This window comes from Aulonocara sp. 'chitande type north' Nkhata Bay, linkage group LG9 (assembly GCF_057382095.1).
Source record: "Aulonocara sp. 'chitande type north' Nkhata Bay isolate Kocher_YH1m ecotype deep benthic linkage group LG9, A_spYH_male_GT1.1, whole genome shotgun sequence".
NCBI lineage: Eukaryota > Metazoa > Chordata > Actinopteri > Cichliformes > Cichlidae > Aulonocara > Aulonocara sp. 'chitande type north' Nkhata Bay.
This window is the reverse complement of record NC_141352.1, coordinates 21,966,021-21,992,258: the sequence shown is the minus strand read 5'-3', so window position 1 is coordinate 21,992,258 and position 26,238 is coordinate 21,966,021. Positions and strand designations below refer to the sequence as shown.

At 39.8% G+C, this 26,238-nt stretch overlaps 1 protein-coding gene across 3 annotated transcripts in view; it reads right to left on the bottom strand.

The window, feature by feature from the left end:
* pou6f2 (POU class 6 homeobox 2) overlaps window positions 1-26,214 on the bottom strand; it is a 79,162-nt gene extending 52,948 nt beyond the window's left edge. The window contains exons 1-5 of one of the 3 annotated variants that reach the window (XM_086306527.1): window positions 26,158-26,191; window positions 24,279-24,376; window positions 21,373-21,533; window positions 18,514-18,701; window positions 2,614-2,711 (exon numbers count right to left, since the gene is read on the bottom strand). In XM_086306527.1, coding sequence (XP_086162653.1) covers window positions 2,614-2,711; window positions 18,514-18,685 — 270 coding nt within the window. In that variant the 5' untranslated portion in view covers window positions 18,686-18,701; window positions 21,373-21,533; window positions 24,279-24,376; window positions 26,158-26,191. Of the gene's footprint in view, window positions 1-2,613; window positions 2,712-18,513; window positions 18,702-19,527; window positions 19,679-21,372; window positions 21,534-24,278; window positions 24,377-26,157 lie in introns of those variants that run through there. The other 2 variants (XM_086306526.1, XM_086306528.1) reach the window with 2 other exon arrangements.
* Between the last annotated feature and the right edge of the window lie 24 nt (window positions 26,215-26,238).

Here is a 26,238-nt window from a genome sequence, read left to right as displayed (position 1 = left end):
CATATTGATCCTGGAACAAGAGAATTGGGTATGGCATGCGGAGCGCCTTTGTTTCTGAAAAGTGTTAGCTTCACAGAGACTGTACTGACAGCATTAATATATTAGATGGTGACTGTTGAGAGCCGCCTGCTGAGGCTCAGACTGTAACTGCTGCCTGCTTGAGAAGCTTTCTTTCCCCTGTTTATTCTTCTGTTTATTTCTTATCTAATAGTAAAACAGCAGATTTGACCAGGGAGGGTATGTTATCAGAACAGCGCTTTTAATTAAGGACATTTTTTATCGCCACTTACGCAGACTGAGTCTTTCACTCGAGATTCCTCACCCTGCAAACCTTCCCAACAGACCTGAATTGCTCTCCCAACGTCTCATGTTTCCTCTTTTGTCTCTCCTGATGAGGACTGACTGTCATTGACTAACACTGAGTGCAGGGAGAATGGCCTTATTAAAGCTGGTGGAGGAAACCTGACACTCTGCGAGTGTGCATGTGTGTTGAGCGGTGACATTGAGCAACGCTAATGAGATAGATGTTCATTAAACATCGCAGAGCCACCAGGCCAATAAATCCAATCAAATAGGACAATGCCTGATTGAGCTATTAACAAGGCTGCAGGCTCAGGCTCTTTGCTCCCAACGTTGTTTTGACAGGCCCTGTATTGTCAGCTCATTAGTGCCACAACTCAATAACATTTGAAGATGATGTGTGCTGATTAAATACTTCACAATTTCACAATTTTGCTGAAAAGAATTCAGAGGATTCAGCTCAGGCGTGTTTCAGTCATCACATGCACTGAGATAATAAGGCTACGTTCACACTGCAGGCGAAAGCGCATCAAATCCGATTTTTTTGACCCTATGCGACCCATATCCGATCATGCTATGACAGTGTGAACGGCACAAATTCGATATTTTCAAATCCGATCTGGGTCACTTTTGTATGTGGTACTGAATCCGATACATATCCGATGTTTCAGAAAGCGACTGCTGTGTGAATGGTCAAGTCGCATTAAATCCGTCTTTTACGTCACTGATACAAGACAGACGTCAATTATCAGCGCTGGAGAAGCGCCTGAGAAGACATCGCGAACGCTTCCTGGCCATCCCGTGTAGATGTCAGTGAAACTGTTGGGAAGACAACGTTGGAGAAACGTGAACATTTTATTTGTACTGCATAATCTGCAGACTCTTACAGAAATCTGCAACTATCCTTTGAAGCACCGCTCCTCTCTAAAACAGCAATAAGGATAATTATTAGGTTATCTACATTATTATGTAGATAACAAAATAACTTAAAGCAAAAATTGGGAAACGTAAAGTCCAAAGTCTTTATATTAAGGGCCATCTATCAAACAATATAGTTTGCTCTGGGTCTAAACAGAGCGCGTTGTGTGTGACATCTTCTTTTGCGCATGCGGGCCGCTTTGAGCGTTCACACTGGATCGCGTTTGCTGTCGCATTTTATTTGTAGTGTGAACGAGCAGACAAAAAAATCGGATTTGATCAAAAAATCGGAATTGAGCATTAAGACCTGCAGTGTGAACGTAGCCTAAGACTCAATCTCAATCTGGGTGTGTAATCCGAGTACACATAACTAGAAGACCCGTGACTCTGATGAAAGTTGGTATACTTAAGAAAATAAAAGCGTGCCTTATAAAATAGATAGAAAGACATTATTGGCCACGGAAATTGTCCCGCTTACTAAAAATACAAAGAAAATAGATCAATTAATTTAAAAAAGGATCATTTTTAGAGACTCTGAGTCTAATTAAAGCTGTCAAGGACGTAGAGTTATCTCTTATCCACTGAGATGGTTCCTTTTGAGAACAGGCTTGAGAACTGAACAGTACACAGCATTATGTAGCAGAAGTTTTAGGCTTCATCTTTCAAACTGTTGATGAATTTCTTGCAGCAGCTCCTCCTACAGCCTCTGACATCATCAGCACCAGTGGCAAAAAAAAAAAATGAGTGGAAATGTATAGAACTGGTTGGAAATTTGGCACCGCAGTTGTAAATACAGCAAAAATAAAGCCTTCAGCATCTAACTAGAAGAAATGGGGAGTTTTTTTTCTGTACTTCTGTAAGTTATCTAAGGTACCATACATATGCTTCATGCCTAATTCTTTATAATATTTAATTAAAGTGCAGTCAGTCAGTGAAAACTAATGAAACAGTCAAGATGGGGGAGACATTTGAGCGTTTAATTCTTAGCAAACAATAACTAAAGATCTCTATTTTTTTAAGGCATTGTGTCTGGATTATTTAATTAAACTGGATGATTTCAAGAACAATTAACATTTGAAGGAAGGTTCTCGGGGGGGGGGGGTTATATGTTCTTTGTGCATTTGAAGAGCCTCGTTTACCTTTATTTTTGTCAGCGTATTTCCTGATACTACTTCACCAAATGCCAGAAAAGTGCAAATGCCTTTACTTTTATTTGTCTAATATCTTATTAGTTTTCCTTTAATTAAATCTTACCTACAGTCTGTCAGCTTTATGAGAAATCCAACTTTTTTAGCTGAGTATCCCAGCTTGCACTGTGTAAATGTCTTTAACTTTTAAGATAATAAAGGTTTTCATCAAGCCTGTGTTCAGATTTTTGTGTATCTTCTCACTCACCTGTGGACCCATTGGGTATGCTGGGTGAGTCTGGCCCAGCTGACTCTGCTCGGAGGGACTGCTGCTGGCGTCAGATTGAACCGATCCGTCACGAGCTCCTGAAAGAGCAACAGGCAGAGAGAGCCATGTAGCAGAGTCCAAAGAAAAAGGGAACAAAACAAACAAACAAAAATGAAATCCACCTGAGATAGAGGCAGGCTGGATAAGTAGATAAATGCACAGCACACGGTGCACTGCGATGTTACAACATAGAGTCTCGTACAGAACAGAAGAGGGCAGCTGGGGAAAGAGGGGGGGTGGAATTTGTATTTAAGTGCTTTATCAATAACCGCTGTAGCACTGAATAAATTACCAACCAGCGGAGAGGCTCATTGATGGGGGATGATGCATACTGGCGGGTCCCCGATGGCCTAGATTACCGCTGAGAGATAGAGCTCCACCACAAATGCAGGGGCCACATTATTCAGCCATTTACATCACTGAGTATCACTCATCTAAACCCACCACCACCCCCCCTGCTCTGGGCCTGCAGCCATGAGACACAATTAGACCTGTTTGCTATGAGGGCAGAGTGGAGCGGAGCAGACAGGGACATGATAATAAGCTTGCTGATGGCTGCAGGGAAAATAAAGGGCACCGATGATTGGTTATCAAAGCAATCCCTATCTGAGAGAATCTCCCAGCAGTCCTCTGAGTGTGGACTGCTCTAAAAGGTCCAAAAGGCTGATTTGACCCTCACCCTTTGACCCTGATGATATGGAGATCATGTGATGCCTTAATATTGACACAAAGACTTAAGGGCACTTCTTGAAAAATCTTAAATGATCCTAAATATTTACTATCCGACTCTGGTGATTTAAAAAGAAAAACAAACAAACGAAAGACTGCAGTAAAAATCAGGATAAAGTGCAGCAAGAAGTGCGGATTTTACAATTACACGATCTTAAAAACAACATCAAAGAAGCTGACAAACACCTGATAAACAAGGCCCAACACACACAGTAACCTTCTATTGATTTTCATGAGAAGACTTCAAATATGAGAGTTGAAAAGAAGCAGTTTCATGGTTCAGAGGATTAATGTGTTTTGAATAAGTTGGTTAAAGTGAACGTGTAGCGCTGCAGAAATGTAATCTTGCAAAACTATTACAAACAAGGTCCCTCACTTTCTTACAGTCTTCCTGTCAATACAGTAGATTTCTACTCATAGATTAATCTTATTGATGGCACGTTTTATTATATTAACCTTAACCTGAGTGAACAAAGCTGCCTCTGATTGACCTTCAAGCTCTTATTCGAGGTATTTGCGAGTTCTATTTGGAGACATCTTTATCAAGTGATGGTTTCTTAGAGGATTTTTCTTTTTCTTTTTTACATTGTATAATAATTTGAAAAAAAAAATGTCATCAGCGTGACATCCTGTCCTTTCCTTTTCAGCTCTGATTGATTTGTATGTAAAGGACATTTTTTTTGTCTCTTTTTACAAAGTTTAGTTTAGTAGTTTCTAAAAACTATGGAAAATGTGCGCGCTTCCTCTGAGTACCATGTGTGCAGATAATTAATACATGATTTTTTAAAATTAAAAGTGTCTTATAAATTAGTCTACAGGTCATGAAAACCATGTCATGAATTTTCTTATTTTGCAACTTACGGGTTGGAGTGTATGTGAGAACTTCCTTTCTCTGCCAAAGTTAAATCAGCTCTGTGGATTTCACCTGAGAGATTTCTGTATTCATATTATTTTTTTCTGCTCATCTTTTTGAGTTGAAGCAGACACTTTTGGGACAAACTAGATGCCTCATGCTATCATGCATCAGTTAGGGTTCAGCAATATTTGATTCAAAACTGATGTCTGCTTAGGTTTCTCATTAGATCTGAACAACTGTACCCACCCTATCTCAATGAGGCGAAATGGCTCACTTCTTTTCAAGTCTGATTTTTCTAAATAAAGGCCTGAAAAAGCTTCACCGTGAACTGACAGCTGCTTATTTTTAGTCACAAATATGTCACATTATGTCAAAGACGGTGTCTTTTTTAAAAAAATAAAGACGTGTGGCAATAATTGCCCTTTGTTGCACTGTGGCTGTGTCACTTCCTGCAATATTTCACATTGTCCACAGTGGAGAAATACAAAAAAAGATAATGTTGATGTTATGTTTGATGTTTTCTTTTTGGATGAACTTAGGTGTAAGTGCTCGCTAACGCTATGCATTTTAAGTTTTGTGGCTAATTCATAATAAAATCCAGTCTTGTGCTTACAATTATATGCTGAGCATGAAGAAAATATTTACTTTGTATAAGCAGTACTTTATTTTTCTACACTCAAAAACATATTTATGCCAAAAATATGGAATCTGGAAGTATATGGAAGTATATTTTTCTTAAAGAATAATCTTTTGAATAAATAAACTTTTGATTTTATATATTTCATTTGCACTCAGGATGTTGCGGGTAAACTGCTGTTTTTTGAACAAATCCTGGACCGAGCCAGCAGCCATGGTACCATGAGAGACAGCTACCATGCTTCCAAAGCAACCAGGTTTTGCTAGCTGGCTGGTTTGAAGGTCATTTAGAGCCCCGCAAACCAAACATTGACCACCTGCTTCATGTTTCCTGTGAAAATGATATTTTTCTTCATCTTGACATCTCATTGGATCTTCTTCTTCATTTGGCTGCTCCCTTTCCCTTTGCCTCCATCTCTCTATATCCCAAGCATCGCCTTCGGTCACATCAACTCTCTGCATGTACTCCTTCCCTACATCCATGAATCCTCTGTCTCTAACTTTGTCTCCAAAACACTTAACCTGAGCATCTAATCCTCTCCCAAAGAAAATCTAAACATTTTAAAATCTGTCACTTCCAGTTTTGCCTCTTTTTATTGGCTAGACAATATAAAACTTGTATCTCCACCCCAAAAGAGACCGTTTAACTTTGAGGGTCGTAGACACTTTGTCAATTTGTCCACAAATGTGTCATATTTCTCTGGACAGGCATCAGTCAGCGGGCTTGTGTTATACCAGAAGTGACAATAACCATGATATTAGAAAATTAAATGGTGATTTGATGTTAACAATACAGTTATGATAATTATTGCTCTTATGCACTGTTATACTCACAGAATCTCTCCCTACACTCGTATTATGAGTGTGAATCACTTGCAGAAATGAAAGCAAATAGACAATAAACAACATTAAAGGTGACTCATCTGAGGAAAATGTTGTTTTCATGCAGTCTTTTGGCTACAAGAGAAAATCTGATATTCTGATATTGCCCTGCTAGCAGCTGTTGTTTGTTATGAGAAAACTGAATGAGTCTTGCTATTCTGCTGATCCTTAAACAGACTTAAGAGCTGTGTGTCTGCATAATTTAACCAACATCTGAAAGCTGAACTATGTGTTGAATATGTTGCAATGCTACTGGACTGGACAACCTGTGGTGGAAAGAAAGAAAAATACTTTTTTTTGTAGACTCTCAATAGACTAAAATGTTCCTGTTTTTTTGATGAGCTTTAAACTTGAAAGGTTTTCATACTTCTATTACTCATAGTTACCAAGTAAATTTACAGGCACAATAAAACTGACTTACTTATTTCAGATGTACACAAAAAGAGGTTACATGTCATGTGGAATTTAATAAACCCGACCATGTTTTGAATGTAAGATACAAAAGGCCTCCCAAAAAGTTAACACATCTCTTTAAATGCACTTTATTCGTCATAAAACAAGTCTTCCCCTGAATATAACGGTAGATGAAATCAAACCAATCATGTGGAAATGGTTTTGAAGGCCACAAAACCTTGCTAAACTGCACAATGTCGGCAATGAATTGAAAAAAAAAAATTAATCACATTTCCACTCCAAAAATTGATTTTCTTCAATGGAATATCACAGCTTTTAAATAAAGAACACATCCCTGATGCATTGTGTCTTTTTATTCACGGCCTTTCGTTTTTTGTTAAATATACTGGGCATGCAGTGGTTTCTAGTACTTTTATAAAAGCCTCATACAAAACGTACTATTCAATAGCCTTGCCAGCAAGATCTTATTGCCTGTCAAGTATATTTATGCAGTACATTTTAAAACTCTCCTCCGCCAACTAAAATCATTTCATCTTTGCATAAAATCCAAATAATTGGTGAATGGCATGACCCAACAAATGAACCTCAAGCATTTGATGGTTGATGTGAAAGCCCAAGGGGGAGCCTGCTTTTCTAGCTGGTTTCTACCTCTGGCTGGCTGGCCCTGCTTCCCGATAAAGGTCCACATCCTCTCGCTTATCAACCTCGCGACGCAGTGGCTTTTTTGACAAGCCAGTCTCTTTTCACCAATTATTTCACCCATTACAGATCATGCCGTGCCCGGCCCCACCCTGTGCACTCAGTATCTGGAATTAAGATCAGTCTGAACATACAGGAAATACTTTGTGGCTGTATTACAGTCAATAAAAAGCAGAGATACTACAAAAGCCGTCATAATCTGCTGTTATTTATTTGGAAAAGCAGAGAATAAATATTACAGGACCATAAATTGTTGCACTGGATGTCATTAGCCGTATTGTCTCCAAGCAGTTAATTCTCAGTTTGAACCTTATCAAATGAAAGCAATTTTCCTTCCTCTAGACTTGAAACGGTCTTATTTTCATTTACTGCAACTCAAACTTTCCAAGCATCTCAAAGCAATTCTCTAAATGCAGCTGCCACGCTGTGATAACAATAACACACCCAGTAGTGCTACTGAGCAACTTCTCCGCCAGTGAATTATCCAATTACCATCATAACAAAGTCAATTAGCAAAATGAGGATATTCATCTAATAATGAAAGAACAACACTTTATAAAATCACCTATAAGCTCCAGAGAGTGGGGCTGATGACTGTAGTTAAGATACTGGTTGTGAATAATAGATTCTATCTGATAAACAGTGCGGGAGACTTAATGAATAACGATTCGTTGATGCCTTTCATTGCATCATTTCACAATAACTTAGAAAGCTTCATCCCCCTTGCAAATATCTGTAACGTTAACATGTTTATCGCTGGGGAAGAAATCGATAATAAATAAATACACATGCACATCTCCCCCCAAAGGATTTGTGTAATTTCTTTAACTAAATTAAATAGCTGACAGAAGAAATACCCGGGGAGTCAATCTTCAATTCTTCTTTATTACTAAAATCTCACGTACACGTTTGGCTTTTCTTTCCCTAAAATAAATAAATAAATAAATTTAAAAAATCTTCTTGTCCAACGTGAATGATTCTTAAATGTATTTCCAGATGGAGACTAATGCTGCATACAGAAGAGGAAAAATAGAGTATATCTCGATCAAACCTTTACTGAAAAGAAACACCTTTGATGCCGTGATTATACACAGGTCACACAATGGATAAAATGGAATGAATGGATGTATTGATGTGAGGAGAGATGAAAGAAGAGGACAAACGGATGAAAGAACAAGCGTCGTGCATTCAGCATAGCTTTACATTTATCTAGGACATTCAGGGTACATCTCCTTTTTTACTTTATGAATTCCTAAGCAGCTTTAATTGCCGATGTAACTGCGCAAAGTGCCTTTAAAATACAGCTTCATCTGGAGGAACAAAGCACCCTTTAGCCCACAAATGTACATACATGCATGGCTTCGTGGCCTTGACTGCTTACACGAAGCAGTCTTTATTAAATTCAAACTCTTTCTGACGGTGACATGACGGGAACATCAGAGCAAATTCGCTCTTTTAAAAAAATGTAAGCGGAATAATTATGTTTCTTACAGAGCACTGAGTGCAGCTGGATGTGAGTTATGCCATGGAAATATTGCCAATATCCACCACTATATAAATTCTCTCTCATTGATCACCAAAGTGGCCACTGGAGAGTGACTTTCAATGCCACACAAGGCAGAAGGCCTCTCAGGGCTACGTGGGTGCTGAGGGAGGGAGGGTGGCGGGGGGGCAAAGAGCTATATTTATTTGACTTCATTCGGCCTGTCTTAATGCAGCGAGCCCCAAGGACTGCACCACAAAACAATTAGCCTGGATTTCATAAAGCAATCAGCACGCCACCTTGTCTAATGCAACCGCTTCACACATTGACAGTCTGTATAAAGTGGGTGTTATTGAAAGCTGTTCACGTTAGCTTTCGCCTCAGTGCATTTATGAATCAATTTTTGCCCATAAAAGAAGCTTTAACACTTAAGCTATTTTAGTGGAAATGCATTATGTAAGTTGTCAAATGTACGAGAGGCCCGGTAACGATTCAGGCTCTTCAGAATGAATAGCCGGCCCCCATTTTTATAATGGTCCTTTTGAAAATGTCTGGCTGAGTGCGTGTGTTTGCTATTAAGATGTTGTCAATCATTTTTCCACTGAAATCTAATCCATGGAAAATAATTTCACATTTAAAAAAAAAAAAAAAAAAAAAAAGAGTGAAGATTAAAAGTTAATTATGTCCTTAATTGTTTGCTGAGCGGAGCTGCTGCGGCGCTGCGACAACACGCGACACTATAATACGGTTTTCATCATCAAAAGTGTGTTGCGCTGCTGACTTGGAGCATTTATGTTGGACGGGGATATGCGGGCTGTCGGAGCGTAAAGGATGAGCGCGAATAGACAACAAGCCACATCATACACAAGGTTTAATTCCATCAATACACAACCAATTGTCCCAGATTGTTTGACCATTGATTTTGTTAATACCACTTGGAAAGTTGATGTGGCATTGCGCTGAGAGCCGAGAGAGACAGACCATTTCACTTTCATTTTTCTATCTCAAGCAGCGTGGAATAAAGTCTAAAAAGTAATGTTACACCCAAGGCACAGTGCTTTATAGAAGAGAGCAGCCTGTAATATGCAGTGCGAGCTTTATAGTGATTTACTTAACTCCTTGTAGAATGCAAGAGAGCCAAAATCACCAGTGATTTAGCTCAGTGTTTCATTACTCCCACCAAAGCCCTCAACAATAACACAGGGCATAATCTTCTGCCAATAACTCCAGGTGCTCTTAGTCAGATGGCTCCCTCTGGACCTGCAGGGAAGTAATACTCTGTTTAGAGGCTGGGGTGGAGAAGCTGCAAGGGATAGGTCAATAGTGTTTCTGGGGATAGAAAATCACCAGGGACTGACTTTTGAGTGTCTGCCGGTAACACTATTAGCTACATTATGGCTACTGCTGCCGCTAGGAGAGCTGTCATTTCCTTAATTAAGAGCACAGCGAGGGGCAAGAGGGAGAAGAGGCCACGGCAATCTCTCCGGGCCTCCCGCATTAAAGCCTGATTCCTCATCGCGCAAGGGCGGAGACCTTACAGGGGAGAAAAAAAATCTACCTCATTCGTTATTCTGGCACAAAGTGGAATTATGGAGTTAGGGAATTACGTCGGAGGTGGTGCCAAACAGAAAGGATTTTACACCTCAGCAGTTCTGCGACTTGTTCTGAGGCCATGTTTAAGCCAGAAGCAGATGAGGAAGATCTCAAAGGACAGACAAAGAGGAAGTGGATGAAAAACGAAGGCGACAGGTTATGTATGAAAACAACAGAAAACAGTGCACTTCAGTTTGTAGAAGAAAGCCTGCAGTTTGTGATGAACGGGTGAGGAATATGCATGTAAACAATGCTTAAAGCAGCGAGGGTCATGTGCGCCAACACTTACGCTCTCACTCATGGCCACAGGTCTTCACCAAAAGGCTCTCTGCCATGAGAGTGCTCTGCTTCGGCTCTTACCTGTCTCTTCCTTGATGCTGGAGTGGGGATGGAAGCGGCACAAGCACAAGAGGGACCAGAGGGAGGTAAATTGGTGAGAAGAGGCAATGCCCATTTCAAAGGTCAAGAAGGAGAGATGGTGTGATGACGAGAGGAAGCAGGAGAAGGGAAGAGGAGGAGGAGGAGGAGAAGAAAAAGAAGGGGAAAAGAGGGCTTTTGTGTTGCATCCTCACAGGGGACTTGGGACACTTTGCACATGAGCACATCTGTTATGGAGCGTCCTCCTCATTCCCAAAGCAATGTCAACCTGATTAGCTCAGGGTTGAAAGAGGCAAATAACAATCTAAATTATTCTTCATCCTTTTAAGGCCATCAGTAAAGGAGGGACGCTGCGATGAAGACTAGTCTTAGAGAGCTGTAAGCCTTTTAGGAGATGCCTGCTTCACTATTGCTCCTCCTCTTAAATTACTTAAATGATATTTGCTGTAAATAGGATTCTCCCGCCTGCAGCCTGCAAGCCAGTGATGAAAAAAGGCCTTCCTTGCACTCAGTATCATACCACTCTACTTTGTTTTTATAGACAAACCCACATAGTAAACCTACAGCTCTTAAAGTAAAGCTAAAAACATTTTAAAGCAAAAAAATTGCAATAAATAAATAGAGACTTGAGCTGTTTATTGCGAACTATTTCAGCTTCTCTTTGTTTTTTTTATCATGTGAAACGAATAAATCTGGATTTTAAGTCACTGGTTGAACAAAACAAGAGATTTAAACCTTAATTTCTGTGATGACTCCTTTTTTACTATTTGCTGATGATTTTACACCAATAAATTAGCAACTGGAAGCAACTTTTAGCTGCAGCCTTGTCTTTGACTTTAAAGTAAACTGAGGGCAGTAAATAACAAAAACTTTGATGCATCCCACTTAAAGAGCTTCAAACTTGTATCTTCACACTACGATCGGGTTAAGAGGAGGCTTTTGTTTTTTTAAACCTGCATCTGGTAAACTGCAGGACATATAGAAGTAGCCGGTGGGGTGCGAGCCCAATCCAGCGTGGTGTGTATGAGTTGTGTGTGCACGTGTGGGGGGCTAGACACCCACATGTCATGCCTGACACATCAGCCTCGGCCCCCCAGGCTATCTGGCGCTAATGCTGCCTATGTCCCACTTTCTACCCCTTGCCCCTCAATGCCTCCTCTCCTCCTCCCCCACTCCTCACCCGTTTCTTCTGTCATAGAGGTATAATAACAATGGATCACAGCAGCGCTGCAGCACAGGCTCAATCACCACAGGATAACATCAGGTGATACGGGCTGCACAAAAGTATATCTTACCTCCACTGAACCTGAGCTATCTGGCCAAAGTATTAGTTCTTACTGTATTGCCCTGTTGTGGCCATATTTACAGAGCTGAGTGGGTACAGGTGGAAACAAGCAAATAATCATACAGCTAAAAGGCACCCCACCCCAGCCCACCACTCCCAGCACATTATTCTGGTGGAGCAGACAAATAGTGGAAGGAGGGACGTCAGGAAATAGTATTGCTTTGAAGTCCATAACTCTGTTCTGGAGGAAAGAAGCATCACAGTGTTATTCCTCATCCTCAGATATAAAGGAAAAAAAACATAATAACTTCTCGATAGCCTGGATCTCCACTGCCCTATACTAGCTCTCCCCCTTCGCCCGCCCACACCCCTGCCTCATCCACCATACACCCACTTCTCCTGCCTCAATCTTTGGTTTCAAAGGAAGCGAATCAGCCAGAAGGACAGAAGGTTATGCATTAGTACTGGTCATTGCTCAAAGAGCGAGCGTTATAAATAATAAAGGCTTGTGAAGGACACAGGGGCTCTGGGATGCATCTCTAGTTCACGCCACACAAGTCAAAGACAAGACTGTAATTTCTATTCCGAAAATGTGACCCTTGCAGCTTCAATTACATCTCAACAACACAAACCGTGTCCGTGCCAGGAGATGTGATGCCTCTTTGTTAGCTCTACATGAAAGGCTTAGAGATATTGGTTATGGAGTGGATGCAACACATGCATGGTTTGTTTTGTTTTTTTGAAAATTATTTGCCAACTTAAAGAACGTGGATAACTAAAATAAATGCATACTCAAATTCAATTTGTTTTCTCCCCAGATGCCCACCTATAGATCTTGTAATCTAGTCAATCTTCTCAACTTTAAGCCAACAAAGAATGGGGAAGAATTAAACTGGCAGATATTTTGAAGTTCTACATTTTGCTCAAAGTCATTTCTGCATAAACAAGCATCAGAAACGTGATGACCTTTGCTGCTGCTCGTAGCAAAAACAAGAAGTCCGCCTTGCGCTCATCCTCCCTCCCTGTCCTCCTCGCCATGCACTGATTGTGTTGCGCTAGCCACGGGCTCTGCGGGCACATTAGCCAATGTATTACACCTGCTTTACAGGCATGCATTAAGCTTGTTTTAGAGTTTGCGCAGACAGCTGAAATCCCCATAATGAGATCCACCTCCCGGGGAGAGACTTGTTCCCTGTCGGCCTCCTTTATCCACTCTTATTTACTCAGCGTGGCCCATTCAACGGCGGGTTTGCGCCACTTTATTACTTAACCTCACCACACAACGTTGCGAGGCTCTCTGCATCAGCAAGCTGCCTTTCACATCATGCATCCCGCTCGCTAAGCTGATTACACAAAAATAATAAGAACCCGTGCCTCGAGCAGTGTGCGCTTGTGCACGCCCCTTTGTGTGATTATATGTGTGCATGAAAGAGATTTTTTTACACAACACAGTTGTTTTGTCTCATAGCTGCAAAATATATCTATCACCAAGTATGGAAGCATTCAGAGAAACAAGGCCCAATCTACAAATCCAGTTGAAAACATTATTCTGGGTTGTTTTCTAAGAATTCTTGAAGAGGATTCACCTCTGCTCGCTATTTATTTGTTTTAATTGTCATATTTTCACATGTCCACTACACTGAGAAACACTTTTCCATCAAAAGGACCTAAAATACATTTCAAAATGCCAACTTCAATTTCAGTGACAATTACAAGCATTTAACAATCAAGTAAAATTATGAATTTGGGGTAAAATATCGTCAAACTCAAAATATGTGAAGCTAACATCATGAAAAGGTTAAAGAGAAAATCTGATGAAACCTTTGGTTTGCAAAATGTGATTAAAATAGGAGTACTACAATATCTGTAATGACACAAATCAATAATCAGTGGATATGATTTCTTTCCTGGATTCAAATTAGATTTGTCTGAGGGGCTCTATGGATGGAAAACATGAATCAGAGAACTGTGAGATGCTTTCTTTGAGTTTCTTGGAGATAACAGATACATTAAAATTCTTTAAAAAGTAGTTAAAATGAAATTACATCAAATCGATATGTTTACCTGTGATGCTGTAAATAAGCAGAAAAAGTGTTCCGGAAGAAAAACATCCTTTTTAAAATATTTTCATGCTTAATTTAATTTCATTGCATTTACTAAATGTTTACTCATATTTGCCTCCTACCTGACTTGACGCCCTGTCAAAGAAGCTTCGAGTGTGGCTTCATTTTTTTTTAAAGTGTAAATGTTATTTTTGGAAATAGGCGTCCAAATTACAGCTCAGCGACTAGAATGGGAAAACATCTCAAGGAGAAATTACGATGTTCTTCCTTTTTACTTTAAAAGTGAACATATCAGAAATGGCACCGTTCAGTATGTTTTATAAGACAAAGTAACAACTTCCTGTGTTTCCTGTGTCTGCAAGTAGCAGCAACAGCTGCAACCATAACCAAGCTGGATGTGAATTCCCTACTCTAGTTTGGGATTATTCCTAAATCATCCCTTGCTGGGATCAACACTTGACTATAGGCTGCTTCACACTGACCTTATTAAAGTCTTTTTTAACATAAGAAGGTTACCCTCAGTTATGATGGCCAGTGTTGTTAATCGAGCAGATTGGACCTCTTTCAGTTAGCTGAGACTGTTTTGTTTTGGTTGATGTTTTTGAGTATAAGTGTTAAACTGTACAGAATAGAGCCCAAGTGATTTATCACAGATTTGCTGATTCTAGTTATCCAACAATGCCACTGTCTAACTAAAGTATACTGAAGTATACTATAATTTTCCTTTCTCAATATACATTTAAAGAAATGTTTCTATGAAAATCACATTTTTCAAAAGTCCACTAGTGGTCGGACTTTAGTCCAGATGAAATTAGCATCAGTAATCCAGAGTCCAATCTGATTATAGATGGGAACGAAAACACCCAACAGCACGCTGGAGCGTTACAGCAGACGTACCGTTCGGGTTGGACTTTCTGTTCCGAATGACCTCCAGCGCTGGGAATCAATGAAGATTCGTTTTGTTCTTTTGGGGAGGGGGGCGTGCCTCTAGGTGACCTTTGTGAAAATGTTCCACCATTTTGCCAGAATCCGTATAAGTGCAGACCATTTCATGTAGACAGTAAGTGTATGAAATGAGTGCTCCTGTCGTTCCAGCCTGGCTCTCTTTGACAGCATGATGATAGAAGCGTCACATCCTTGGGAGAGTAAATGCAAACTGACAAGAGATGAGCCTTTGGTTGCTGAATATAATACCGAATTGTGCTCTGAGTGTCTTATTATCTTGTCTGTTGATGTCTGAAAGGGGGAGATTTGCTTGAGAAGAGAAGACAGAAACTGTACGCATCCAACACCATCTCGTCCTCTGGAAAAAAAAAAAAGATTGCTTGCCCTACTAACCACAGCTTTCCCACCTAATGTCCACTTCTACTTGGAATAAATACAAGGCAGCAGGATGTTTGTGGTGCCTCATAGCCCCTGTTACCTGAAGTGGAAGACTATTTGCACAGGCAAGCTTTTAGGAGGAGAACGACCCTTTCACAACTGCATGTAAGCATGTGGTGGGTGTAGAAGATGGACAATTTACTGTAGACAAACATGACCGCTACTGTCATTGTCTCCCCCTGACTTCTTCTGGCACAAACTCTTTTAAACACTATTAAGGCTACAATGAAAAAGTCATACACGAGGCCTACGGGAAAGAAAAGTTAGCTTTTTGTCGTCCTTACAAATATAAAAACACATAAATGGCACATGTAACCACATCTCAGTGCAGACGCTCATTAATATTGATACTCAGCAAAAGCTGTTTGCTATCAACAGTCCTCCCCCCACCCCCACCCCCCCAAAAAACAGCAAACAAACAAAAAAAAACATCTTGTATAACCTGGAGTCTGTCACTATATTTCAAACTGTTTGAATCATGAATCGAAAGACTCGGTTAAATTACAGGGGAACAAATGAAGTCTCAACATGATTTACATTCCCTTGAAACTATTAGTGCGCTGTCTATTCGTGCACGTCTGTCAATCAAAAAACTGGAGCAATTCTGTCAGGGATTTTTTCAAAATAAGAGGCGTAAAACAGAACAAAGTCGTATTTTCTTCTTGTGAATGTGAGGAATGAAAGTATGCCATTATCTCGCTTCCTCGCCACACAGAGTTGAAACACATAAAGAAAAGCATTGGAAAATATAAGGCTGAGTTTAAAGGCCTGTCTCAAGGTTGGAGCATTTATAATCATAATAGAATAGTGAATTGGAACCTTAATACAATCTCTCTGCAGCCATGAGAGCTCCCTGCAAACACGGGTGTAAGCAAATGTAGCTCATAATGACAACAAAAGCTGTAGTTGTTAATTACTGGTGAAGATCTTTCTCTCTTTAAACTATTCATCCACTCAAAATTGGTCAAATTTGTCACCTTTTAAGGAATTAAGTTAAACAGTCTAGTTTATTTAAACCTTTCTGGGCACACGTGTTAGACTAAGATGACTTGGGAGAAGCATCAGAGATGTTGTTATGAATCTTAATGGCAAATACCAAAAAAGAATTACTTAAAAACTAAAAAATACCAAAAAGTTACATTTGCAGGAGCATAAATTACCACCACACCATGCCTTTCCTTTTCAGTCCTGAAGCGTTTCAAGAAAGAAAGATGCTGATTCTCTTCTTCCTCTCCAACCCCTCACCCCTACCCTCACCCCCACTCTTTCCACTTTCTCCCTCACAGCAGAGGACATGACTACGCCACTTCTCCTCGCCATTCCCTGACAGGTCGTGTGGGCAGCGGTTCCCAAACTCAACCTGCTGCTGGCACAGCCCAGGGCTCTGCCACCGGGCAGAGAGGAAACGTCTCCTCGAAATTCACAAGTTAAAGAAGAGCGGCTCCGACTAGACACATGTCCGATGATGACAGACCGTCAGCAAACATCAAGCAGTGCTCCAGGAATTACTGGATCTATGCATGTTTTTCTAAGCATTTGCTCCATTAACAAAGCAAATTAATAGCATCAAATAAATATATAAAAAAAAAAAACTAGCAATGCATCTGCTTATATTTTGGTGTACACACGTGAGAGAAAAAGACAAATAAAAAGCAGTGAGAGGACTCAGAACTGATCAGAAAGGAAGAAAAAAGGAGAAACTTGATGCTTATTAAACCAAATTGCAACACTTTTGAGACAAATCCTGCAGAACGCAGTCCTTGTTTAGAAGACTAGCCTCGGGTTATTCTTGAAATAAGGATTTAAAAGACAACCGAACTCTCTCAGATTGGGTCTGAGAGTAAAATTTGGCTCGCCCTCCTCTAAATTCATATTTTGCTTCATTCACAAATATTTGGCCACATCACTCTATAGGCATGCTGCTATACTTTCTTCCACACCCCCCTCCAACACTCACACACACACATTCAGATAGAGACGCACATATTCAACATATTAACGCCTCTTATTAAAAAAAGTTGCACTGTTTACTGCACCAGAAAAAGCAATTACATATCAAAATCACTCACACACAAAACCCACTTCCACAAATACAGAGACAGCCTAACTTCCAGACCATCAAAAGCTGAGGAGAAGTTTGAATACATATTCAGTGCCAACATCTGAAGCCATTAGAGGAGAATTTTGTCACTTGCTTTCTTCCACATCAAGAAAAAGGAAAAAGAAAGAATATAATAAACTAATATTAAAATAAAGATAAAAAGGTCAAATGCTAAGATGATGACATAATCAGCTTTTTAAATCCTTCAGATGTCTTTCTAGAATATTTTAAAAGGTCTTTTGCAAAAAAAAGAATCAAGCAGAATAAATAAACTCCATAATATAATAATTTAATATGTGAAGATGGATAAAACTCACAAATATGGATAAAAGTACATAATTCTCATTGAATTCTGTAATCTCAATTTGCCTCTGTGTGACAGAAAAAATAATAATAGATCTTCAAATATTCAGATAATAAAAGCAATGATGAAAAACAAACGTTTAGAGCTAATTTTCATTTTTTCATTACAAATTATAATTAGAAAACTAGCTAAAATGATTATTTCTGTCATTATGCTTATTGATTTATGACGAGGCTTGGTGATTGAGTTTTTTTTTTTAAAAGCACACACTTATCTAAACACAGCCCAAACAGTCTCAACACTCAATTAATGAGATAACTGCAGAAATAATGAGCATGCTGACTGAGAAATTGTCTAATTTTGAACACAATTCCCAACTTCTAGACTAAAAACAAGCAGCATTAAAAAAAATAGAAGTCTCAGCAATTATGCAGATGCTAGATTTTATATGTGATGTGCTAAGAATTAATACAATAATTTTGGGAAGAATGCATGTTATAATTAGGATCAGTTGCATAAAATTCATCATTGTTTAAATTATAAATAATCAAGAGTTTCTCCATTTAGATTAAAGATGAACTGTATTACATTATCAGACACTCTCAGAGATGTGAAGTTGGAGTGAAAGCAAAAAATATTCCAACTGGAAAAAATTAGTCAGTTTGAGATCAACTTTTTAATTGACTTTATAATAGAAGAGACCCATAAAATGCTGCTTTCATAAAATACACAACAATATTAAATACTTTTTCCCTCCAATCATAACTTATTCAGGACTAACATGCAATAAAATAAAAATATACTGCAGCTTAAATACTTGTGCACATTTTCTGAAGTCTGTAGGTGAATGAATTCTATTAACACTAATTTAACCATTAACAAATCTAAGCACTTGCTCGTTGCTGCACTTAGTTTGCCGCTGCTGACACCTGTCCCAGCACTGGAAGCCCTCTGCTTGTACCAGTTCTCACCCAGACCTCATCCAGCAGCTTTGTGGAGGAGAACGGACGGACGTGAGGTGTAAGTTGACTTACCGTAAAGCTTGTTGGGAGTGCCCTCTCTGTCCGTGGCCTCGGAGGGCAGGAGCAGGGGCTCGTCGTTCAGATCGCTGTCTGGGGTGGCCGCTTTGTCGTCCGCCCGGAGTTCTGCCACGCTCATGTCGCTGCGCAGGGAGAGCAGCGGCTTGCTCAGCTGCCCTGTAATCATCGGATCCTGGAGGGAGCTGAAAGCCCAGGTGGGAAACAGGGAGGAGAGGGGGGGGGGAAAAAAGAGAAAATGCCCCTGGTTAGATGTGCTTCGTGGTCTCACCCTCACCGGCTCCTTCTCTATGCCTCTACTCACTCTCTCTCTACCCAGCTTCTCCTTTCTATGGCTCACTCATCACTCTCCCTCTCTCTCCTGCTCCCTCCCTCTCCAGCTCTCTCTTTTATCTGAGGCTGGTGCTACCCCGCTGATACTGCCGGCTGCTGCCTGGTGAAGAACTGTTACGGATCGCGTGGCTTTGCCATTATACCCTGCAGTCCTAAAACAGTGATACATCCATCTCCAAGGGCTCATTACTACCTGACATGTGCCTCATCTTCAGCAAACACTAAGCTGACAGCAGTCTACAAAGAGGTCCATGGACTGTGCGCTGATAAATAAATGAAATAAATCTAATTCTACATCTAAAAGGAACATATGAGCGACAGTACACACCGCTGATTATATCAATTTTCACATAGTTTGCGACAACAGATGAGATTAAGGGTGACACCGCGCAGCAGAGTGGGACAACGTGAACTTAAGGCCTGATCTAAACAAGAGATGAAGTCGCCGATGTTCCCAAATTTTTATCCCAATTATTATCTTTTCTTTTTCTTTTGTCAACACTTCAAAACAAGAATGAGAAGCATCAACGTGACGCGATTAAAGTATTAGCCTAAACTGAGGAAAATACACAGTGTGCTAAAAATACATAATTTAGCAGCAGCACTTGCGCCTATTTAAGTCTGTTTTTTGTTTTCATTTTATGGAAAACTTTCTTAAAAAGGAAAAACTTCTCTTACCAAGACAAAGCTCCAGCAGAAAAGATGGGAAAAAGTGTTTAATGAAAGTCCAAATGTTGAAAAGAGTCAAAGCAGCAGCTAAAACCTGCTAAAACCACCACAGCACAGGGACTGGCTATTGCATGCTTTCTACTGAACCAGAAGCAGCCTCCTCAACCTTCCTGCATTTGAATGGCCACCACAGGTTCAAGCCTGAGGTAGCTTCCTAAGACAAACCCTGGAGATGTCACCTCCTCCCTCCCTCTCTCTCCCTCTCTTGTTCACACACACACACACACACTCTCCCTCCCTCTCTGTCCCTTCCTCCTTGTGTCTTCGCACTGGAAAGCTCCTCAGACAGCGTTCATCCCACCTCAGGCTCTGAGGCGCAGACACGGAGCAGCAGGACTACGGCCTTCTTTCTTATTTATGAATCGAGTACAACCTAAATACGTCTGAGCAAAGGACAGGTGACCATGCGGCTCATACAGGCGCAGAAAAGGAAAAAAAGAAAAAGAAGGGTGAGCCTTATCTCGCCCCCTGCACCCATCAGCAACCCCCACAACGTCTATTAGGGTGGTCAATGAATTCCTACCCAGAGGGGCCTTTTTAATGTGCTCATCACGAGAATCTGCCCTCTTTGATATGACACATGATAATCTATGAAAATGTTAATCAATAGGGGTAGTTTAGGCTGTTGTTAAAAAAACGTGAGCCGACTGGTCAATACTCATATCCCCGGTAACAATGTCACTAGTCATCAGGGCTTCATTTGTGCAGCACTTAAATGTGGGACACTGCGCATCAATGCACCTCTCGGCCCGCCGAGGTAAACACATTTTCCCCTCTGTCTGAGCTTGGCCGCACTCTGCATGCATGTGGGTCCACCCCCCCAACCTCCACCTCCTAGCTCCTCTCCTTTGAGTTGCTTGATAGGTCCACTGGAGGGCAAAATTAATACCTAATTGAATCTTGCAGTCATCAAAATAATCAATAGTTTTTTATTATTTATTCTTCACAGTCTGTTGACTGTTTGAAAGCTCAGAGGGACAGCGGAGAGCACAGGCAGCCCTGAAATTTCTACCGTTTCACAATGTAATTTTCACTGGGGCATGAGAGTTTGCAAGACCTATAAAAAATGAGAGCAGTGGTTTTTGTTAGGAGGTGGGGGGGGGGGGGGGGGGGGGGGGAAATAAAAGGAAAAATGGGAATCTTTGCCCCAGCAGCTACGATGAAAAATAGAATAAACAAGCTACTGACACTTCAGAGAAGGGCAGGGTCCTTTCTGTCCATCCCTCCATCTTTTTCCCTTTCCCTTTTTCTCCTTATTTCATCATATCAGGAGTGTGGCGCTACCTCTCTAATGCTGGCATTTCTCTTCCTGACAGACTCCAAACAAGTGCTGGGAATGAGATCAGAGCTCTAATCTTCCCCTGGCCTCTGAGGCTCCAGGATAAGGGGGCAACACATCTCTCACCATCTCACACAGCTGTTAATTACTTCAAAACAGCCAGCTTTGCTTTATTGCAGTCACTCCAACCAAAGTGCATGTTTTTAACTTGTTTAAGCTGAGTGAGTAATGAGATAACGCTAATCTTGTTACAATAATACGTAATAAAAAAAGGGATATTTAAAAAGTTGACATCAGAAATTGCATTGCTGCTTCTAAGGATGTAACGGATTATCTTCATTATTATAAGTAGCTCTGAGACCTGTGATTAGCAATAACGTGAGCTACTGATGGCAAGAGCAGACATGGACAGACTGGAGAAGGTTTGTCTCCTCACCCAGTCTGGCCTCGGCTCGGGAACAGGTCGCAGAAACAAGAAAAAGCACTTGATGCCCTGCTCTTCGCCTCACGCTCACCAAAAGCCCTCAGTGGGTGGAGAATCGGTGGTTAGCAGAGCGTCCCGAGTGTCATCAGATATCCAAGCTTAGAGCTGGTGGTTTTACCAGTGCCGTTCCAGTGTGAGACGTCACTGGGTGGCGGTCTTCAGCATGTGATCGAACACTCAAGGTGAACACTCCTGGTTCACAAAGAAAGAAAAGATAAATAAATAACACCCTGTGTAACTGTCATGGCATCATTTTATATTAATAAATGATCTCCGGTAGTTTTAAAGTATACCAAATTATATGTGACTCCAAAACCGCATTATTTTCTTATCAACAGCGGAAAAAAGCAACAAATGAAGATGTTTCAGAAACAGGAATAGCGTCAAATTAAAACTGAACAAAAAAGATGTTACATAGTTACTGTGTAATGACATAAACAAAGGTAGAAAGTCCATTTGAAAAGCAGCTGTCTGATGGTAGATTAGTTTGATTAGTTCAGCAAAAATTTGCTGATCAGAATTTTTAAATGTAAGAATTGTATCCTTTTGTTTGCTATACACAGATTCTGAGACATTTCAAATGTTCAACATGTGCATGTATTTAAAAAGCTAGGGATCGCCACAGCAGGTAGCTCCTTTTTACGCCGGATGCTCTTCCTGTCACAACACCAAAGAGGTTTGTGTCTCCTCCTGGGATTAAACTGGGTCTCTTTCACTTATTAGGTGAACGTGTAATATACCCCACTGTGGGACCACTCAGTATTTCCTTGCAATTAGTGATTATTTTAATATTAAAGGAAATAAGTTAGAGATATTAGAGATAAACTGATGATGAAAATGATCATTAGTGGCAGCCACATGTCTCAAAACAAACTTTTCTCTCACAAAACCAGCCTTATGAAGTGAGACTGAAAAAACCCTGGAGATTAAATATTCTGTAATCTTCTGAAGCTTCTTTGTTTTTTTAAAAGTTGCATTGTGGAAGAAAAGTGCAAAAGAACCACACAGTCTGTTGAAACTTTAACAACTATGGTTAATTTTGTACATATATAAATATTTAACCTCCTGAGACCCGAGCTCTTGTTTGGGATGCATTTTTAATTTCTCCTAGCTATTTGGGATTAGTTGAACCAGAAAAGTATAAAATCTAAATATTATGTTTGAACAATGGGCACACGCTACTTAAAAAATTACAAAACACTTTATTGAGCAGCATTACGAAGAATATTCAAGAGGTTAAAACATGTTTAGAGTAATTATTAGGTGTGGAATTAAAGCACAGTTCAATAGCTTCAAATGATCTCCAACATACTGGAGGCATATGCAGGGTGATTTCAACCTGGGACAGGCTGCAGCACACCAGCCTGCTCTGAAAAACGCACGACAGAATGAGGTTTATAATCCACCCGAAAGACAAAATTCTCTTTCATGCTTTCTTTGTCCTTAAACATTAATGTAACGTCAAACCATCAGCTCGCTCTGTAAGTTAACACGACTTTCCGAGGTGACAAATGTTCTCCAATCTCTGAGAAATCACACACAACATTTTCATTTGCTGCTATGAGTGACGTAAAAGGCACGTAAATACTTTAAGTATCTGATTTTTCTTTGGACCTGTGTAATGCAAACAGACACATACGCTCAGATTAATAACGCCTGATATCGGCGAGTATTCATCTGCTTTAAGATTAAAATAAGGTTTCTTTAACATTTTGTAAATCATTTTATTTTCCACCTTAAATGAAACATATAATGTCTACACTGAAATAATGTATCGACACTTTTTGAAGCGATCATTATATATTTTATGAATATGTGGATGTGCTGTGATGGCCGAGCATATGGAGATGTGTAATGTGGTTTGTTAGGTGATGATTTGTCTCCCCCTTAGGGTTATTAACCAAACTGTTCTTCTGTCTATGCTTTCACTTCATGCCTTTGTGCATCTAAATCTCAACAAGTGCTGTTAATAGTGTTAAATTACTCTCGGAAAAATGCAGCCAATTTGTATTATTTTATCTGCAGCTGATCTAACAGACTGTTATCGGGACTCGTGGGGTCAGGGGTGTAAATATCTGAGACTTGAGATGATTTTTCTTTTCGCGCTCGTTAATATGATCAACAGTTATCCCTCTCTCCTCCACTAAAGCTAAAACGCTCCCCAGCGGACGGTCGGCGGGTCAGTGAAGGCTGAGGGCTATCAAAGCAGTGTATTAAAAGGAGCTCTTTGAAGCTTGTAAACCACAGTGCCCAGCAGGTCCACAACAGATAGACGCCTCTGATTGGTCAGGTGTGTGTGTGTGTGTGTTTTCTGCTGGATCGATCCACCGAGCTGACATTCTGGAGCATCAAAGCTTTCGGTGCACTAATCTGACTCCTCCTATGAGGGCGAGGGTTGTTTTTACTATTTTACTTTTTTGTCCATGAGGTGCTTAAACTTTAGATGGGGCTCTTGCATGTTGCATGATGGGAGAGCGGGCAAAGCATATGTTTTGGAGGTTTGAAAGGGAATGAAAACAAATCAAGCTTGGATACTGTATTTATCGAGTGATAAATAATGCAAAACTATAGAGAGAGAGATGGAGAGAGAAACAGAGAATCACAGGGCCATCCATTGGGCGTACCACTGGCAGCAGCAGAGGAGCGACACCGCAGAGATTCACACACTGCTGCTCCTCAAAGTCAGTTTCCCCTCACACTGTCTCTGGAGACCTGCGCCACATACACACTCATGAAAGGTGTGAAAATCTGATTTCCCAAAAAGGATCGGTAATTCTCTGTGAGGGTGGAAGCCGCAATCAATAAATCATTGCTAAGCAGATTGTAAAGAAAAAAAAATTATTCCCCCTTGGTATCAGTGCATTAGGATTCTCCTGAGGATGGATGAGGCAAGACAGGGGTGTGAGACAATCTCAATAAAGAAGAGGCAAATCATACCTTTGGCATTCATCTGGACTCAGGCAAGCAGCTGTCAGCCGAGTGACGGAGGACCGGGCGAGTCGACCAATATCCGAAGCCACCATGTTCAGAGAAGTCTGCAAATATATAAAACAAATAGCCTAATTATTACTGGAAGTCTTGCTGACTGTGTTTGCTTTATTAGTGAATGCACATTCCTTTATTAAGGCAGGCATAGGAAACAACCTCAGAAAAGTACTGTACTTTTAATTGTATATAAATCTACCACAGATTTTACTTCAAAAAGAGGCACAATAAATACTTTCAGCTGCTATTTCTCATCATAATAACGCACAATCTGGATGCAATTACTGCTTATTACCAAGTGGACAAAGTATTCATATTCTTTACCATCAAGAGTAAAGATGCACCCATATACATATTTAGCTTCCTTCCTACAACTGTAACACTGCTAAACACCATGTGACAGTAATTATGTACAACCCTCATGTGCAATATTCCACTACCCAATTCCACATCCCATAACTCGGGACATACCTCACTGTGTACATTTTATAATATGTAAAATAACTCATGTAAAGTGCACTTTTGTACTGCTCAGCTTCACACAATTACAACCCTAAGGCATATACATTACACAGACAGATGCACAGCCTGTAAATAAATAAATAACTCATGTTCAGTCCAACCATGCAATATTAAGTCCCAATACTTTTTACTCTTTAATGCTTGTCAGTAAATGTTGTATTTTATATTTATAATATTTATATTATGTATTTATGTAAAATGTTTATTTTATCTAAGCTTTTTTTCACCATCTTAGCAAGTATTACCTGATTTCGTTATGTTTGCTTAATGATAATAAAGTGTCTTGAATCTTCAATGCAGTCTTGGCAGTAAAATGCATATTTAAAGTATCAAAATATATATAATTATAATTTAATATTCTTCTGAAACCAGGGGACTCAAACAATAGCTGAAGGGTTAATTTAGCCACTACGTTCAGACAAATCTGGACATACTTAAATCGAATAGTCTTAATCATTTCAGTTAGTGTTGTTTGTCCTGTTTTATTCAAATTGTCTTAATTAAGACAAAGAGAGATTGTGAATGAATTTAAAGTCTTGTAAGTTATCATTTTGAGATTATTGCTTCATTTAGTGCTCAATTATTAGAAGAACATTTTGTGTATTTTACCTCACATTCTTCTGTATATCTGGCTAGTGGCAGTAAATAATCAATATAAAAGGGGACAATGTGTACAGTAAATATTTTTGCCTAACAATTCTTGTAATGATACTCATAATTACTTCAGACATTACTTTTGTAAAAACTACTTAATTATAAGTAATAGTATTGATGGACCTTAAGCAAAAGTAGCATGTTTCTGCTGTTTGGAGCTATTTTTATTATTTACTATAAATGATATAAATTTCTCCTCTAGGGAAAAACTACACTATTTGCCACTGATATGTTTCAGACAATTAATACAACAAATTAAAATACTCAGCTGTATACAAGGGGGTGGATTTAGCTGGCTCCTTTTAGCCTCTTATTTGAATACCTTTTAATGACAGCAGAAATCAGCCTTTTTATCATCCCCCTTGGGGAAAGTTTGGAGGACTTTTAGTCCAGGTTAATTTATTGTATCTGGCGACCGTTCAAATTTTTAAGGTTGGTCTATTAATGTTGTCAGTGAAGATGTGCTTTATGGTTATACCTAGCTTTACTGCGGGTTATTTGGCTGCAGTTTCAAGACTGTTAGCTTCAACTGAAAAAAAAAGACATTTTCTTCACAAGTTTGCCGTCTGACACTTAAGAAAAGAGACACTTGGATTGTTAAAACCCAATAAAACTTGCTACAAGTATTTGCCACGAAAAACATATGAACTGTCACCTGGCATCGTTTTTTAAATAATCGTCTCCTTTTATTCTGTCGGCGTATCCGCGTTGTCGTTTCTCTATCTGAATGACTTCA